At 40.1% G+C, this 20566-nt stretch overlaps 1 protein-coding gene across 1 annotated transcript in view; it reads left to right on the forward strand.

The window, feature by feature from the left end:
- Positions 1–19299, forward strand: part of LOC145280159 (uncharacterized) — a 28313-nt gene extending 9014 nt beyond the window's left edge. Inside the window, exon 2 of the mRNA XM_080131927.1 lies at positions 13034–19299. Coding sequence (XP_079988053.1) covers positions 13980–14480 — 501 coding nt within the window. The 5' untranslated portion in view covers positions 13034–13979 and the 3' untranslated portion in view covers positions 14481–19299. The remainder of the gene's footprint in view (positions 1–13033) is intronic.
- The last annotated feature ends 1267 nt before the right edge of the window (positions 19300–20566 follow it).

The following is a 20566-nucleotide window of genomic DNA, read 5'->3' on the forward strand; positions in this document are numbered from 1 at the left end:
TTAAAAAAAAATTTAATATTATACAGCCGGTTTTTTCTTAGTGTTGCAGTTAGAAACTTTCTAAAAAAATTGTTTTCTCCTCAGCCTGCTCATTTTAAATTTCCAATTAAAAAATAGCCGTCTTATATTTTTGAAAATGCTGACAGAAAATTTGTACTTTTGTTTGAGATATATAATCATTTAATCTTCACTATTTATTCCAAGAGATAAATCATTAAATCTGAATTCTTTATTCCATAGCATACAATCATTAGCTATTCAATGTTTATTTAAAGTAATAAAATCATTGAATTGTGATTGTTTATTCCTCATATACAATTCATTAATTTTGCAATGTTTATTCTATGATAAAACTATTTAATATTAATTGTTTATTCCATAATATAAATTCATGATTTTATCTTATTAAATCTGAAATGAAAAGAGAATTCAAAAAATTACCAGAAATTGGATTATATAAAGTTTACATACTTTGAAGTAACCAAATAAACAAGTTTTGATATAGTGTATCACTTCTTAGAAACAATTCCCTATTGATTGATTTGTGGATAATGCAACAATGCTTTCTACAACATTTCATATTATAAATGCAGCCAGTTATCCAAGCTCTCATTATTATTTTATTCAGAAGTGGCTGCTGTTATAATTGATTCATTATATTCCACTCAGCTCTAGCAGTGACACACATCTGCAACACAGGCTATACCTCCCTTCTAATTGCCTCAAGTAATCAATGTAAGAGTCTACTGGCTATTCTCTTTTACATAGATTTGCTTATAGTACCCTATCGATGGTTTCCATCAACATATATCAGAGATTACTCATCTTGTCATCGTATTTTTGACAATTCACTTGCCTTTTAGTAGTATACTGACGACTATTATAGGGGTGATGTTTTCACAGAGAGAAAACCCTTTCCTAATGGCAATAGTGTTTTGGGCGTCTTGAAGCTCTTTTCCAATATAATAAACTTTTCAATCATCAGACTCCCAGTTTGAGTAACTAATCGAAAGTATAACAAGAAATATTGGTTTCACATGTGACACTTTTATATACGTTTTTAACATATACTAAATCGACTTCTATATTTTGCTGGAGTTATAAGGCTACCTCGATGGTAGACATTATAATTTGCCAACTCATTTTCAAACAAAATCCTACTCTAGATAAGCAGTACTTACTACCATGGTAAAGAATTGTTTGATAGATCAATTGTATTCTTTTCCAGCAGATGAAGATAGGCAAATCCTAGATGTTGCAATACAATGATTTATCATTTCCTTCTTGCATTATGATAATTGAGCTCATAATAGTCAATAACACGGCACAGGTTTGATTTGTTATGCTTGACAACTATCAGTGAAAGTAGTCATTTTGATACTTAAAGTTTTTTGTCTTAGAAAGAAAATCTATTATAATTTATCTATTGTTTTAACTCTTCATTGAACTGTTTGGATAATTAATGGGATTTGTACATAATAATTTAATTCAGCTCACTTCCCATATTTCTTAAACTTTACATGCAAATGAGGCTCTTCGACAAGTGTGCATAAAATCACACACAGAAATGGGCTAGTCGTCAATTGATGAAGAGGAGGGTACTCTCCCAAGAGTTTTCATTGCATCTATTCTGATGATAGACTCAAACAGATGAAACGTTTCAGCATTATAAAAATCTATATGAACACCAATTACCAACTCTCTATGTCTGCATTGTACTAGGTTAAGAAGAAAGTTCTTGCTGTTTTTAACTTTTAAATTAATTTTTAACTTTTAAATTCAAGTGTTGTGGAGCTTCGTTGGCATCTAACCATTGAGTTGAGCATCGCCAGTTGTCATAAAGGAACCACTTTTCATTGCAAGTCACAATTTGGTCAAGAAACAGGTCGTTCTTGTTGCGCAAAAGAAGAGAAGATGATACTTCATAAAGGCATTTCTTTTGGTTGTCATTCAATTCACGAGCCATCCATTTATCAAGTTATTTTGTATTTCCAATATATCTCAAGTTGTTCGAAATCATTGTATGCATTACGTCTAATTCAAAAGCAAGTTCTCTAATAGTTGTGTATGGGTTGGCTTCGACTAAGGCTCTAAATTGATCATGGCAACATCCTATGGCTGAACACTATGCTCATCATCTCCAAGACTCGTTGCCACCATGAAATTTCTTAAACCATCATTGTGCTCTGCATTCAAGTAGTGGTTTTTGGGTCAAATGCTTCATTGATATCACTAGCTGTTTCAGCAGCTTTTCAGCCTAGCTTGAATTGAAATAAGAAAATTATGCGAATTTGTTTTTTTCCATATTTTATTCAACGTTCTGAAAATTAGACATAATTGTTTTAAAACGATTGTAATTTAAACGATTAAATAGCGTGAAAAATACTCTTTAAAATGATATATGAAGTAAAAGTATTATAACAAAAACCTATTTGAAAATACATCATTTGAAATCAAAATATAAAATTCTGCAAGAACTATCTTGTTCATCTAATAATAGCAGGTATAATCAATCGACTATAACATTTTTGGTGTTCAAATAACATTTAATTCCTTTTTGATTTAATTAAAAATTATTTTTCAAGAAATAACCTTTTTCAGTTAAATAAAATATATAAAATAATGAAATCCTTTTTGACATATGAGAAAATCTGAATGGTTTCTTTAGGATTTTTGATACTTGTACAACTTGTGATTCTTGTGAAACCAACTTTTCATTGTTATCTCTTGGCAGTTTACTTAAACAGCGAGATGAGGCTAATGCACTTAACTAATCAGATTGCAGGAAAGGACAATTTTAAATTGGCAATTCTGCAAATATCATTAAGTTAAGACAATTGAGTAATGTAATAATGAATGCCAGTGTTTAAGAACAGACGATTCTGTCTCCTTAAAATTAATTTTTTTTTTGCCTTAACCCTAAACTAAAAATGAAAAAATTTTTTTACTTAAACTTTGAAGTAAAATGATACTAAATTGAATCTATCTTAAATTTTACACTGAACTAATGTAAACTCACCAGGCTTGGTTCAAAATGTGTACAATTAAAAAAAACGATTTTTCAAAACAAAAAGAAATCAACAATTAAATATACCTTAAGATTGTCAGAAAACTCTTGTAAAAAACTCTACCATTTGTTTTATTATATTTTTTGTCAAAAAGCAAATATTTCTTCTTGATTTATTGCTTTTTTGTTTGTATCATTGCCTCATTTTATTTTGAGACGCAGAACGTTTCTTTTCTGTGGGGTATATGGTTAGAAAAGAAAAAAAAAGAAACGTACCGGGCGTATCCGCATCGCTCTTTCGGAAAGAAGAAGGAAAGGATGGCCAGAGCATTTGTATATACAAAGGGCATCTTGGGAAGGCAGAGCATGATGGGAGAAGCTATTTTTTCCTGTCTGTTCCTTTTTTTTCAAGATAGGAGGATATAAAAGCAGGGAAAAATTCCCTGGGGCAGCAGAGAGAAAAGAGTTGTGAACATCTTCTCTTGAAAAGAATTTTGTATTGCTGACGTTCGGATTGTGCGGTGTGACATTGGTGGTGAGAGGCCAGGTGTGGTCGATTGGAAAAAAAGAGGGCAGAAACGTGCTGTTGTTGAGAGAGTAACTCACTCCTTCCCGAACCCCAGAATCAAATCCTGATTATAACGCTAGAAACTATTTCGGCGAATCAAGCAGGTTAACATGGCTGACTGGAGACTCTCAACTCAGATGTTCAGACCCTTCACTGGGGAGGGTGACCTAATTAAATGGCTGGAAAAATTAAAGATGGTGGCAAGTTTACAAAAAATCGAAGACATGGTCACCCTGCTGTCACTCTAGTTAGAGGCGGAAGCTCTCACTATTTACCAGCAGATGCACGATGAAGATAAGGGAGACCTTGTCTCAGTGGAGCAAAGACTGAAATTGGCTTTCGCCGATGAAACAAAAATGTAGTAGGCAAAAAAAAATAAATGTTCTGTCAGCAACAGTACAACTTCAAAATAGTCAATATCGCCCACCTCCAGAAGAGAGGGAATTCCTGTCCGTGATAACCGTGGTAAAAGAAGACACACTCCAATCGCCAGAAACACCCACACACACACAATTTGCAGGACACTGCCGACTCGTCTCTAGCCTCCTGCTTTTATAGTGGCCGGGAATTATCCATTTGCATAATCACATGAGAAAGAAACGTGATTTTCCGAGAGTTGCATGGGGTAAACACTAATAAAAACCCCCGGATGCCATCTTGGAATTCTCTTTTCCCCCCAACCGGTGACACAACAGATGTACCCGAGGTAAGCTCTTTTTCCCCTCATTTTAGTTATTGCTACTTCTGCTACACTCCCCCCCTGATCTCATGATCACAAACGGGGCAGGGGGGCAGTCGTCTCTGTCTGGTACTTCTCCGAAGAACCGGAGGCAGCACTTCCTCCCTGCCATCCTCCTCATCGCCATTATTGCCACCAGTCTGCTCCATAGGCGGTGTTTCACAATCAGGGCAGGGGGGCAGTATTCGTCTCTGTCGGGTACTCCTTCGTAAAGGCAAGACGGGTGGTCCTTCCTCCGCTTCTTCAGTATGTACATTATATGGCTCAAAATCCTCTCCATCGTCCTGCATCATACTCTCTGTCTTTTCAGAAGACATCATACTGTCTGAGTCTCCCTCTTCCTCCGATGTAACAACATAATGGCGAGGGCGCAAATCCTTCACGTGACGAGGCACACCGTCCACCAAAATCGACTGAGGGCTGATCACCTTGGTCACCTCACCCTTGCCGAACCTCGTGGTACATCGATTTTGCGGTCTTTTGACCCATACGCGATCTCCAACCTGGTAAAAGCTGTTCTTGGGACCTGGGGACGCAGTTGCGAGATTGGTCTCCTTTACTCGAACTTCGTATTGATAAATCCTGTTGGCAGGCGCAGTGGAGGGAGATGTGTCGTCTCTTGGTGTGATGTTATACCAGTAGACAGCCTCCTGTATGGGACAACACATTCTAGCCGCTATTCGTTTCACTGTACGGTGACATCGCTCCGCTATGCCATTCCCGGCTGGAGCGTATGCACAACGGAATCGCAAGTGAACTCCCCATTTACATGCAAATGCTTGGAACATATTGCTGCAGAAAGCTGTGTCATTGTCTAAAAGGAGTTCATGCGGCGCGCCACGCTCGAGGAACACTGCCTCCAACTGATGAATCACGCTTGCCGAGTCCTGCCTTGCCAATTTCCTCCAAATGGAGAAACGCGATGGACCACAGTCTGTTAAAGTTAAAAAATGGAAGGTGCCATAATGCGTGATATCCATTCCAATTCTCTGCCAATTCTCGTTAACTTCCAGCTTTCCCTTTTCCCACCTGACTGGCGCTGGGTCAATGGACTGACATTCCTCGCATTTCTGTATGACCGTTCTGACAGTTGCTTTTGTCGTGGTTGGACATCTTCTCCTGACAAAGTAGGTAGTGCGTCGCACCCCCGGATGTCCACTATCTTTGTGAATAGCCATGATTTGACTCTCATCCAGCTCGTCTGTGTGGACCGCGCCTATCACTGGGTCAAGACCGTTTTTCTTTTTCATTGCCTCAAACCACTGCTGTGGCACTCGTGTCAGTCGGTCAGCAATGTTTCGTGCTGATGGAACCAGCGTCACATCCACTGTCAGCCCGTACTCTTTCACGAGCTCCTTAAGAGTGCTTAATCGCCTCCTAATAAGCATCTCGCTTGCTGCTTTGGTGCGTACTCGGGCCTTTCCAGTTAGCGTGTCCGAGACCCAATGGTATACGCAAACAGAATCTGTCTTTATGTGTAGCACCTTGCTCTGCCACTGGAGAGCCAAATTGATGCCTTTCAATACGGCATCCAGTTCAGCCAAGTTGATATGTTGAGAGTCATCTTCAGGTTGCAGCCAACATGCATCTTCCAACACAGTTTCACACATCTCCAAGGCTGCCCCAATTGCTAGGGAGCTAGCATCGACCCATACATTCAGCTCTTTGCCGTCCACACACCAATTTCCCTGTGCCGGATCGTTCTGCTGCGCAGATTTTAAGGTTTCGAACATCATACGATGTAGTACGGCGTCCCTTGCTTCATCATCCCAGCCCTTCGTTACCGAACTTACTCTCCTTCTGAGTATTCCGCAAGCCACATGAAGCCAACCGCACACCGGAAAGTGCCCGACAAGTCGACCACACAGGGAAAAGATTGTTCGTCGCGTAACAATACTGGGAGCCTCCGGAATTGCATTTCCTCGCTTCCACCGCAGTTCATTGCGTTCCATCCTGACTGCCAATCCCAGCACCCGTGCACTGTCCTTCAACTGCTCCGGGTTCTTGCACTCCAACCCGAACTGCGCGAGGTGTTCTCTCACATGGGTCGCGGGCACCACGTCTTCATTGACAAAAATGTCATCAATGTAAGCAGATGCTGCGCGGCTTATAACTTCTTCCTGAGATAGTACTTCGCTGACAATTGCTCTCATTATCAAGGGAGCCACATTCAAACCAAACCCCAGACGGGTCAGACAGTATTTTTTCCCATCGATTTCCACAGTCTGGTATGGCCACAGTGTCTCATGGAGCCGGACTTGTAGGTATGCTCTTCTGAGGTCCAGTAGAGACACGTTAGCACCTTTTTGTCTCCACTCACGCAGCTTAGCCGCACAAACATCTGCGTTGGCCGTAAATGCGTCTACGTAATGATTTAGCTCCCGGTAGTCCATCACTGGGCGCACTTTGGCTTTGTTCTGCTGTATCACAGCCATCAGGGGAATTAGACCTTTGGGGGGTCCCAATTTATCCTCTGGGTATGGCACGAGCCAACCATTATCTATCCAGGTGTGGAGCTCCTGCGTGTATTCTTCACGAATTTCTGCTGGCACTGGGTACTCTGACACTCGATTATGCAGCCTTTCAGGGGGGTGGTCCACAGACCATTTCCAAGATGCGGTCCACGTTCGGTTTTGATGGTCAAAGGTAGCAGTGAAATCTGGTTCATCGATAGAAATGGCTGCGCATTTAATACTTTTCCTGGCGCCAAGCCACACTGATCCTGTAGGCTTGACAACGACACCTCCTAGAGCTTTTATGGCGTCGATCCCTAGAAGCAAGTCAAATCCCAGTGACTTGCCATGCACCACCAACACATCGACTCTGGCAGACACACCTTCATCAGTGGATACAGAGACCGTTCCAATACTGCAGCACGCATGGGACATTCCACCAATTGTGTTGACATTTACGTTTGTTTTTCTCCAAGACCGGCACCGGTCTGCATGTAAAATTGTCCTGGAGCATCCTGTATCAATAAGCGCCAAACATCGCGTCCCGTCAACATGGATGCTTATCACCGGGAGCGTCGTGTTCACATCTTGGTTGGGAAGGAGACTGGCGCTTATGCGTCCTCCCCTTGCTCGTTTCCCAAGCAGTTCCGAGCCCAGTGTCCACTCTCACCGTAACGGTAACACCGTGTTCCACGTTTTCGACAGTCCCTTGCAAGGTGGCCTTTAACATTGCATTTGAAACAGGTCACGTTAACAGGATTATTCTGAGCCCTGTTGTTGGGTGAGCGTGTGGCCGCAACCACATCCTGATTTTGTTCGCCAGTCGTCATCAAAATTCTCGCTCTCGACATTAGCTCCCCCATGGTCAGGGCTTTGATGTTCGGCACCTGTTGAAGAGCAATTGAGATGGTGTCAGGGAATCCAGTGACAAAAATTAATTTTGTGAGTCTCTCTAAGCTTTCTCCTGTGAATCCGGCCAATCCAACCAACTGCCTGATTTTGTTGGCGTACACATCCACACGTTCACCAGCCCATCTAACCATAGTTATTTTTCTATATGCTGCAAACGCGTCATCAGTAAATGCCTCCTTTAATCGAGCCTCAATCTGGTCTATTTTCTTTTGATCGTCCTCCTCCATTTCCATGTAGAGGGCCAGCGCATCGCCTTCCAGGTATAAAGGTAGCAGACTCGCTACGTCATCCACCTGCTGAAGTTGTGCGACAAGTCTCACTTTTTTCAGCCACGCTACAACGTCTCCCTCGCCAGAGAACGGCTTGATAATATCACTGCTTATCCACACCTTTGCCATATTCGGGCCGAAATAGCTTGAAACAAAAATGTAGTAGGCAAAAAAAATAAATGTTCTGTCAGCAACAGTACAACTTCAAAATAGTCAATATCGCCCACCTCCAGAAGAGAGGGAATTCCTGTCCGTGATAACCGTGGTAAAAGAAGACACACTCCAATCGCCAGAAACACCCACACACACAATTTGCAGGACACTGCCGACTCGTCTCTAGCCTCCTGCTTTTATAGTGGCCGGGAATTATCCATTTGCATAATCACATGAGAAAGAAACGTGATTTTCCGAGAGTTGCATGGGGTAAACGCTAATAAAAACCCCCGGATGCCATCTTCGAATTCTCTTTTCCCCCCAACTGGTGACACAACAGATGTACCCGAGGTAAGCTCTTTTTCCCCTCATTTTAGTTATTGCTACTTCTGCTACAGCCGAGAGTCCATTTGAAGCACTCGGCAAGCTTGCAAGTTTGAGGTGTGTGGGGAGGAGTCGGGAGATGACGGTAAAGCTATACCTAGTGAATAGCTTCCCAGAAGAAATCTTCGCGAACATGCAGAAAATCACTGAGATCAATACGATGGAAGGGGACTATCTCTTGGTCCATGCCAGAGTCCTAGTCAAGAATGTCAAGAGCCCAATTGTGGCTGCAGCTGTGAGTGGAAATAAGTGCATGAGGCCCCACTTGAATGATGAGAGACAGGTAGCGAGGCGACAGGAGGGGAGGCCTGCCATCAAGCCCTTCCGGTGTCAGGGTCCTCACTTGCTCAAGGACTGCAAAGAGCCGAGACCGGGGATCATCTGCTACCAATGTGGATGAGTGGGGCACATTAGCCGCTATTGCGTTGCTGCACGGGACCAGGGAAACGAGTGAAAGGGAGCCATTGCGCCAGTGGTTCCCCCTTCTATGTGGAAATGGCGTACAACGAAACGTTGCCTCAGTTACCGGTAGTAGTCAATGGGAAGAGAGCCATGGCCCTTGTTGACTCTTGACTGCACCACGACGTTGGTAACAAAGAATGTCGCTATATCATGGAGTGGAACCAGGAGTATTAAGACCATGGATGGCAGGGAGGTGAAATACCTGGGAGAGACAACAGTGGAAGTACTGGTGCAAGGTGTGCCTATTGAACTACAAGCCCTGGTGTTGGATCGTCTGGTTGGTGATGTTGATGTGGTTTTAGGTGTAAGTGCAATCAACTAACTGGGGGGCGCTACGTTGAGAGGGGGCCAAGTAACTTTTGGATGCCTCAGCGCAGTAGGAATGGCAGGAGTGGAAGGTGATAGAAATATCAGAACACAAAAACCAGAGGCTTGCTGCATCGAGGACGAGGATTTCCTGGCGCAGTTCGATGGTGAGAGGTGGACGGTGGAGTGGAAATGGATCTCCGGGCCTCAGGAACTATGAAACAAAGTAAGCTGCTACAAGAAAACACTGCGAGGAGAAATAAGAAAAGGATTTGAGGAAGAAATGAAGAGGTGGATAGAGGAGGGAATTCTGAAACTGTGGACGAAAAAGGAGTGCTACCATTACTGGCGGTTGTTCAACCCACAGAGTAAAGTTATACCGGTACTGGATTTCAGAGAATTAAACAGATACGTAGCCTGCCACACTGGAAAGGGGATTGATGTATGCGAAGAGGTGATGAGGAAGTGGAGGAGAATGAAGCAGGCCACTAAGATTGTCGACCTGAAGTCGGCTTATCTCCAGATCCATGTAGATAAAAAACTCTGGAAACATCAATTGGTCCGGTACAAGGGGAAGTTGTATTGCCTGACAAGGTCAGGCTTTGGGCTGAGCTCAGCCCCCAAAATTATGACTGCCGTGCTGAAGACAGTGCTGAGTAAAGACTGTATATTGGACAAGGTCACTAGTTCGTACATTAATGACATTCTCATGGAGAAAACAGAGGTGACAGCAGAGAAAGTGAGAGGCCATGTCGCGAGGTATGGGTTGACTGCAAAACCAGCGGAGTCCCTGGATGGAGGAGGGGCGTTGGGGTTGAAACTATGCCGAGATGGCAAAGGAAGCTTTGTCTTTAGACGAGGGAATGCAATACCCGAAATCGGAACCGGCCTGACAAAACGAGAACTCTTCTTGGTCTGCGGGAGACTGGTGGGACACTATCTAATCGCCGGCTGGCTCAGGATAGTGTGCAGCTTTATTAAACGACAAATGCGCACTGATGGCTGGGAGGGTCGTGTGACGAAGGAGGTCACGGACATGATACAGGAAATCATCACAAGAGTGACGAAAGAAGACCCAGTAAAGGGGAATGGTACGTCAGCGGCGGAGACACGGGGGTGATTTGGTGTGATGCCAGCAATCTGGCATTGGGCGTTGTATTAGAGATCGGAGGCATAACTGTGGAAGATGCGGCGTGGTTAAGGAAGAAAAACGACTATTTCCATATCAACGTAGCTGAACTGGAGGCTGCTATGAAAGGAATCAGTCTGGCCCTGAAGTGGGGATTGAAAACGATTGAAATCAAATCCGATTCTGCAATGGTAGTTTCATGGATCAGGTCAGCAGTGACTGGCGATAAGAGAGTTAGGACCAGAGGTGCTGCAGAAATGCTGATCAAGCGCAGGCTTGTAGCACTTGCAGATTTGATAGTGGAATTCCAGTTGAAGGTATCTGTAGTGCTGATCCCATCAAAAAAAAAACAAGGCGGATTTGATGACATGGGTAAAGAAGGCCTGACTGCAACAGAGAAAGGTTTCCTCAGATGCTGTGCAGGAGAGGAAGTTAAAAAGTTACATTAAATGCACCACTTTGGTCGAGAACGGATGTTATTTCTGGCAAGAAAGGTTTACCCGGAAACCACCGAGAAGGAGGTCAGGGAGGTAGTGGAGCACTGTCAGGAGTGCCAATCGATAGACCCCGGACCATACAGATATGAAGCAGGAGAGTTACACATTGCAGAGGACTGGAAGCGATTGGCCATTGATGTGACCCATTATCGCCATAAGCTGTATCTGTCGATGGTCGACTGTGGACCGGGGAAGTTTGCCATATGGAGAGAGATCAGGGCAGAAGCTGCATGGGCGATCGGAGGGGCCATCGAAGAAATATTTTTGGAAAGAGAGCCGGTTGAGGAACTGTTAATGGATAATGGCCCCACTTTCTGATCAGAAGCCTTTAAAGAGGTGTGTGAGAGGTGTGTGATAGGTGGCAATTTTTTAGGGCAGCGTATCAGCCGAGTGGCAATGGGATAGTGGAGAGGAATCATCACACCATCAAGGCTGCTGTGAGGAAAAGCAACATTTCACCCATGGAGGCGATGTTTTGGTACAACATCTCACCGAAAACCATGCAAGATGAGATAACTGTGCCTCATAGAGCCATCTTTGCATATAAGTGGTGGCATCCGTGCAACAAAACAGTAGGAATTGAGGGTGAAGAAGCTACCATTAGAGTGAGCAATGAGGTGTGGGTAAAGCCCCCCAATGCAAAATATACCACTCGCTAGGGGAGGAGGGGTCGTAATGGGAACGCAGTCAAAGAACAGCATAATGGTGAATGGCATTCCCCGGCATATCCTAGACCTGTGTCGTGTAACCCTGCTGGTGCGAAGTGATGGCAGTGAAGAGGAGGAAGTCGATATCCGCCAAGAAGCTAATGATGCACCCCAATTCGACTTAGCCCTACATTGTGGTTCTTTACAACTGGACGAGAATGTCTGTAGTGAACCTGAAAATGTCAACCCCCAAGAAGTTTTCCCCCAGAGGCCTCAACGTGAGAGGTGGAGGCCTGCTTGGATGAAGGATTATGAAGTGTCTTATTGATCTCAAAGATCAGAGGATCGTGTGGGGTATATGGTTAGAAAAGAAGAAAAAAAAAAGAAAAAAGAAACATACCGGGCGTATCTGCATCGCTCTTTGGGAAAGAAGAAGGAAAGGATGGCCAGCGCATATGTATACACGAAGGGCATCTTGGGAAGGCAGAGCATGATGGGAGAAGCTATTTTTTTCCTGTCTGTTCCTTTTTTTTCTAGATAGGAGGATATAAAAGCAGGGAAAAATTCCCTGGGGCAGAAGAGAGAAAAGAGTTGTGAACATCTTCTCTTGAAAAGAATTTTGTATTGTTGACGTTCGGATTGTGCGGTGTGACATTAATGGCAAGAGGTCAGGTGTGGCTGATTGGAAAAGAAGATGGCAGAAACGTGCTGTTGTCGAGAGAGTGACTCACTCCTTTCCGAACCCCAGAACCGAATCCTGATTATAACGCTAGATTTTCAATAGGTAGTAGTGTTACCGTAAATGTTTGTTGTCCTGTTTATTATTTATTTATTACTATTATTATTAAACGTTTCCCTTGCTAATCGTTCTCTTTTACGTTTCTCGTTACTATCTTTTTATGATTGCTTTTACTTTTACAGGTACTTTTAAGAGTCTGTGTTCTTACATATATGGGTGCGTGTATGCTCTTACGTATGTTATGTGCAGTTCACTGTTATATGTGTGTGTGTGTTCTTATCCTTACACTGTTTCTTGCCTTGGAAGGTCTCAAGACATGTATGTGCCATGCATAATTCGTACATACTTGGTTACCTTGGCCAGCGGATGATATCTTCTTAGATGCTGGTCTGCCATCTCGGGAGTGGTCACTGCAGACAGATGCATTAATGACAACAAGATGGACTGAAGCTTCAATCTTTTATTTCTTCAATTTATGAAGTAGAAAAATCATGTAAATTATGAAGCACAAAATTATTGCAGTTTGGATCTCTAAAGGAAGTTTCTGTTCAGATTTATTCTAATATAAAAAGTTATTGATTATGAATAAACATTGCAATATATTTTATTATATTTTAACTTTAATCAAGAATAATTCTGCAAACTTAATAAAATTGTAATAGTACATAAAATATCAATTTTGCTTAAACAAACAATGCTTTATTTTATTTGCAAAAATCAGTATATAATTATATTTTTTTTAATTTATAAATGTTTTTTATTTTTCAGAATTTCTAGCATTCATGAGAAAATCCTTATTGGATTCGAATGGATGTACATTCTCTCGGTGACCTTACATATGGAAATATCATACGAAATATATTTTTAAATTTCTTGATGTAGATTGCAAATAAAAGAAAACAAAGCCGTGTGAATATACAAATCGTTTTAATTCAGCACAAGGCATTTCATGATAATTTATTGAAAGAACATTTTCCTTAAAAATCTATATGCATTTATTTTCGTGTGAAGTATGATGTTCTTTTACAAACAAACATTAAGTTTTTATTCACATGCAAACACATATAAAACATAAATCATATATTTAAACTAAATATGCTTCAACATACCCAAGCGCATGCTGGAGAGAAACCATATTCTTGTAAAATATGTGGTTCTTCTTTTACAGGGAAACAGGATGTAGTACGGCACATGCAAACACATACTGGAGAGAGACCATATTCTTGTGTAGTGTGTGATTCTACTTTTACAAGGAAATATATGTTGCAGCATATGCGAATGCATACTGGAGAAAATTTATATTCTTGTGAAGTGTGTGGTTCTTCTTTTACAAGGAAACACCATATGTACCAACATATGCAAATGCATTCTGGAGTGAAACCATATTCTTGTGAAGTATGTGGCTCTTCATTTACACAAAAACAATATATATCATGGCATATGCGAATACATACTGGTGAGAAACCATATACATGTGAAGTATGTGGTTCTTCTTTTACAATGAAACAGCATATGTTGCAACATGTACGAACGAATACTGGAGAAAAACCATACTCTTGTGGAGTATGTGACTCTTCTTTTACACTGAAACAAAATATGCTAAAACATAAGCGAACACATACAGGAGAGAAGCAGGTTCTGTCACACAGAAGTAGAGAGTGTGAGCCACCTGATTTCTAGCTGTAAGGTTCTGCTAGGGGACGGCTACTATACAATGCGACACAATGAAGTATGCAAATATCTCCACTGGACGATCTGCAATAATTTAAATATCGAATGCAGTAAGAAGTCATGGGAACATATACCCGAAAGAACAGTCGGAAACAAGTCATATACCATCCACTATGACTATGCAATCCCTACAGCCACATACCTAGAAAACGGAGCTATAAAACCCGACATTGTAATATGGGACAAGAAGAAGAAGGAAGCAACCTTGGTGGAAGTTAGTGTCCCGAATGATGCTGGGTTAAACAGAGCTGAGAGGGAAAAGATTACTAAATACCAGGGTCTTATGTATGACATGAAAAGAAACTGGAACCTTAAGAAGATCTCTATCATTCCAGTAATTATAGGAGCAACCGGACTTATGAAAAAGAATTTTACAAACTATCTTACAAATATACCAGGTAAACCAAGTGCAAAGGAGATTCAAACAATTGCACTTAAAGGGACGGTTAGAATCTTAAAAAGATCTCTCGGTTGGAGTGTCTAAAATAGCAGGTGTATGTTTGGCATCTGGTAGGATGCCCCATCCCTGGCTTAAACAAAATGATAAGAAAAATGAAAAAAGAGAGAAAAACCATATTCTTGTGAAGTATGTGGCTCTTCTTTTACACAGAACCAAAACATGTTGCGACATATGCGAACACATACAGGAGAGAAACCATATTCTTGTGAGGTATGTAGCCTGTCTTTTACACAGAAACAACAGATGCTGCGACATATGCAAACACATAGTAGAGACAAAAAATGTACATAAAAATATCAGGACAACCGCTTCTTTGAGAATAATACTTGATATCTGTATGTATGCATAGATATTCAGATATTCAATTAAATCTTGTTTACGTCTAACAATTTGAGGTAGTAAAGAAATTAAGAACATTATTTTCATCTTTCCAATTGACCGGTAAAATATGGTGTAGGTACCTTTCTAATAGTCTTTTGGTCTTACTGAATCGAAAACAAGATACACTTAGTCTGGTAGAGTATCCAACTAAGTGGTATGACTATAAGCAGCATCACTTGAAGATTACCAATCCGCCCATAAGCATGTACAGGTTAGTCATACCAAGAAGATTTTACTTGGGTTGTGAATACAATGTAATTTTTAATATTCACTCAAGATTTACTTGTATGGAAAATTATCCTCATGCCAGGTTGTCCTGACAAACCCCTGCAGAGAGAGATCTTATATACATAAGGACAGTGTCTAGTAGGCATTCGGTTAGTCTTTGAGGCAAAACCTATTTTTGTTAAGTATGTGTGTCTTTTTAAAGAGTCATATGTTGCTAGTAAAAGCATGCTCTAATGAAAATTCTTATGAAGTAGCTCATCTTTTACACTGATACATTATTATGAAACATATCTAATTACATACTGCATGCACCCATAATACCGAAAACGCTCTAACAAGTACAGACCTATTTGCTGTCTTGTTACAACTGCAAAGCTCTTCACTTGTCTGATTGCAGACAGCATCTATTAACACTTCTCCTCTGGACCATACTTGGAAAAAGAACAAGCAGAGCATAGATGGTCAGGGCTTAGGCACCTAGTAGCAGTTATTAATCAATAAGACATATAATAATGAAAGGCATATAATAATGTGACTCACACATGGCTGCTGTGGTGCCTAGATTTATGTAAAATCCATCCAATAATCAAAGAAACCATGGCGTTGCATATAAAAATATGGCCAACAACCATGACATTAAGCCACACTGATGGAACTGTAAGATCCCTAACATCTAGATCAGAAGAGAAATCTTCCCAGGGATAGTCTATCTCTTTTACTGCCTGACATAGATTTGGTAAACAAGTTACTCAACAGAAACTGGAGTGCCTACAATCTGAGACAGGGCTTCCAACAGGTCCCTAACGAAAGAGTCAACTACCTTCCCTTCAGGGATGATCTCAAGCTGGATGCCAACTCAAATGCTGACGTAATTTGACTCTCACAGGTCGTACATAAGTTCTCCAGTAATATTGGAATAACATTTGGACAGATGTGCCAAGTGCTCCATCAAAGCTGGGTAGAAGGTCCAAATGGAAAACACAGCTTGGTGAAGATGCTGACATTAAGAACCTAGTTGAACAGGAAAAATACAAGTTCTTTGGCATTGAAGAGAACGATTCAATTTAGCATGCCAAGGTGATAAAAAATTGGCAGTGAATATATTCGCCATGTAATGGAAATTTGTAAAAAAACAACTTACAAACAAAAACAAGATCATGTCCATTAACCAACTAGCCGTGCCTGTGCTGACATTTGTTATCCATAAAATGTTAAATAGTACAGTGATAAAAAATATTGACTATACTATCAATGTTTAAATACACTCAGGTCTATAGTCTTTCTTTCAATAAAATTGATAATGTTGATGATGGTCTTCCATGCAGTTTTTATGTTGAATTGCTAATATCCAAGAAATATTTTTTCTGACCATTTCCTGGACAAAATCGCACACTGCGATCTTCATAAAAATTATAGCAAATCGCTTGATTTGATATTAATAGGTTATGACAATTCTTGATTATGATCAACACCACAAACATTTCTGCAATTTTGGTCCGTCTCTGCTGTTATTTCTACCATGTTTAATCTGCTGACAGCACCGTAGAAATTGTGGATTATTCAAGCTTCTATGTATTAAAAGAAACATCATAACTACAAACCATATCCCCGAGTTTCTACCCAAACCCTACATACTAATGATAGTCATTAATTAAGTTGCGTCTACATTGGTGAAAACGAAGATAACTGGCGAATTTTGCCTCGTATACTTTCTCATATCTGTTGCCTCCATCCTTTTTGCTCTACTTAAATTTAACATACTGACAGTCATTATTAAGTGATTCTTAAAAATAAGGTAACTGTTGGAGAACTATCGACTCGTATCTAAGAGACTTCATACAAATCCCATCCTTTCAACCAAGCTCATAATATTATTGAGATATACATTGGCATATTATTTTTCATGGATTACGAAATGCTACAATGAATTGCTTTTTTAAGAATGTTTAGTCGTGCAACTGCACTAACTAGTTTTGTTCATGTTACATGATGAGTTCATCAGATAGTATGACTGTGATAATAAATGGATAAGATGAGATCTAGGTAAACACATGCTTTATTCATGAGACGTCATACCTTCAAACAAAAATAACTAAGAGCAATAACTTTTCTCAACTTTAGAGTAATACAAAGTTCGTACAGACTTGAAAAGTTCTTGAATTTTGACTTTTGCTTTGAAAAGGCTTTATTTTTATTATTACCTTGAAAAATCATTGAAAATATGAAAATGTCTTGAAAAGGTTTTAAAAATCACTTTCTTTCTGTCCAGTAAAAATGTGCGTCAAAATATTAAAAACATAATCGAAATACTATTAAATTATTTTTCAAGTATTAATAATAAAAAAAACTAATAATATAATACCATTAAAATATTTTTAAAATAGTGGAAATGAAATCGAGATATATGTTTGGAAATTGCATCTTATTATTGTTGTTGATACCAGAGTTACGTCCCTTTATCATGAAACTTTGATGGTTTCCATATAATAACATCAGGTACTTTCATGGTAAAGGGGCGTAACTGTTGTATACACAATTACGGAAATTCAAAATTTTAAAGTAAAACAGTGTAGACCAATCTACAATAAAGAAGAGAACATTTAATCGTGCTTGGTTGGACAAATATAAGAGGGTCAGGGAAGGTAAATATGATTGTCTACAGGAATATTGTGTATGTAAAAAGGCATATTTTAGCAGAATGGTTGAAAATGCCTTGAAATCGCTCATGACTGACATTAACAAACAAAAGTGTACGAGCCTTTTTCAAGTCTCACACAAAAACACACATTCACATTTCAAGCTATGTCATATACATACGCGCACACAAACATACGCACCCACGTCCACACATGTACACATATTCACGTTCGCGTACATACACTCACATTCACAGTATATACACACACGCTAACGCACACATATGTACTCACAGACGTGCACACGAATGCACACATGGACGACGTCACTTCCGCTTTCTAAGGAAATATACACATGCGCAAATGACCACCAGAAACGAGTATAAAACAAAGAGACAAGCTCTTTCTAAGCCTTTGAGGACCAACTCTTGACCAGAGAGGTTGGGCTAACCAGCCGCCTCCTTTTTGGGAGGCGCACTTTCGCGCGCGTCACGAATACTTACTACTATGTATGGGGCACAAGCTAACAGACTGTATGTATACATACCCACTCTTTCTCTCTCTATCTACTACTGGTCCCGGAGAACTCCTTCGTGTAGCTGACTACTAACTGACGTCAACTCTCATATCCTCTTCTTTGTCTACACGCTGGACTATCATTCTCATTTCCACTACAACACTCATTTCTCTTCCCACGCGCGAACAAACGATAGTGAGATGAACACACATTTCCTATTCTTCTATGACACCAACCTCGCAACGAACACTGGTTACACACGCGCGGACATGAACACATGTTATAACTAGAACGTTCATTCTTTCAACAGCAAATAAACGACGTTTATCTTATCCATCAATTGAGTCTTTGTTTCCTTCAATTCCATTCGTTTCATTATTTTCTTGTGGCGAGCTAGGGTATTATACCCTGGTCCGCTACAAAAGCTGTAAATAGTTACCCAGTCTTGTACGTTGGAGAACTCCATGTAAATGGTGGTGTGATCTTTACAATTACTATATGAAATGAAGAGAGAAATGAAAATGACGGTGCTTCTACACTACTGGGACATGAATTTTGCAAATCGTAATACTGAATTTCACATGAAAATAATGGTATCTATGTATTCCTCGTATTTTAAGATGATTATATCCAAAAATTACGAAAATCGATGAGGTAGAAAATTATTTATTAAAGAAAATAAAAAATAGAATTTGATGAAAACGATCATAAGACACAGGAGAGTTCAAAAGGGAGGTGATTTTCGATTTTGATTTAAACAAAATCACGGCAATTTTTACCTGCTGTCACGATTAAAATTGTTTTGTTTAATAATTCAGTAATATTCAGGTAATTTTTACTGCATAATTTGGAAGCTACGATTGTAACTTTTTAGAATTGACAAAAAATCAGTTTAAACCATTGTTTTTTATCTGAACACTCCATTAATCGACTACAAAATCTCGTCCCAATTCTGTAAAAGCGTCAAAATGACTTATCCTGTTGTCAGTTATTAAGTCTTTTTGGTTTGTTATATCATTGTTTATATATCAAATTTTAGGTTTGTTTTACAATCCACAGCAATATGAAAAATGGTCAAATATAAAATATACAACAAATAAATGTTACCATCTATAAATATAAAAGCGAAAATGTATGTATGTGTGTTCGCTTTTTCTGTGTGTCTGCAAAAGGCTTCTTTCAGAGAAGCGGTCGCTCAGTTCACAACCTTTTAAAACTTTTTATATCATATACAAATCGTAATATCTCACATTTAACAACGAAGCTCGCCTGTCTATTTAATTTGCTCGATTTCGGGAAGATAAATATTCAAGATTTGTCGCTCGCCGCATGTGGGTTAGTCTTTTTCCTATAACACCTTCGGGGATGGGGGGAAAAGCGTTCAGCAGTAAATGAATACTATTCCGCAGTCAAAACTTGACCTTATTTAAAACGGGCACCTGCTAAATCCAAGTAATTAAATAAATTCAAACGTGTTTCCGTTAGCATCTCGCACTGGGGCAATCGTTAACATCGCACTTTTTTTTTCACACTTTAATTTACAATTTTGCCTCAACAGTTCGGGTTCGATCCTCATACTTACTTTTTTTTAACCCCTCCCAAACACCCGAGCAACGCCGGGTACCCCTCGCTAGTAGCCAATAAAAGTCAAATATCAACTGTTTCTAGGCTTTTAAATTTTCAAGCAAGATGCTGTCATGGTCCAGCCAGCCTCTTTTTCAGTTATCACAATTGGGGGGGGGGGAAGATGGCACTCTTCGATGGAAACGAGGAATCCCAATTCCGGAAATCCCGTATGAATTGATAATTATAAAATAAAATTTGCTAAATAATTAGATGAGTTCGCTCTCAATTAAAAAAGGGAGATGTTGTGGTAGTTGTGTCTACTTGTATTGCAGGGTTCGTACAGATTTTCGCAATCCATTTTCAAGGACTTTTCAAAGCTTTTAAAAGGAGTCACCTGCATCCGTGGTAGTTGCGTCCCTTTATTTAATGTTGTAAATGTAAACTCTCGCACCAAATATGAATAAACGAGACTCGGGAGGTCAGCCATCTTTGTCTCGATGATTCGCTAAGAATGGAATTTTGCTGAGAATGGAATTTTGACGAGCCTCCTTCAAAGAAGAAAACCCGGCAAGAATACCTGGGTATGTGACGAGATATACTTCTGAAAACTATCTACGTGACTATGGTTTTGCACGTATTTTAAAAGGACTGAAATTATTTAAAAACAAAAGACCTTATTTTACGTGACAAGGAATTTTGGAACCTCCTACAAAGAAGAAAACCCAGCAAGAATACCCGGGTATGTGACGAGACATACTTCTGAAAACTATCTATGTGACTAC

The sequence above is a fragment of the Euprymna scolopes genome, chromosome 7 (genome assembly GCF_053919585.1).
Source record: "Euprymna scolopes isolate OS-2025 chromosome 7, ASM5391958v1, whole genome shotgun sequence".
Taxonomy (NCBI): Eukaryota; Metazoa; Mollusca; class Cephalopoda; order Sepiida; family Sepiolidae; genus Euprymna; species Euprymna scolopes.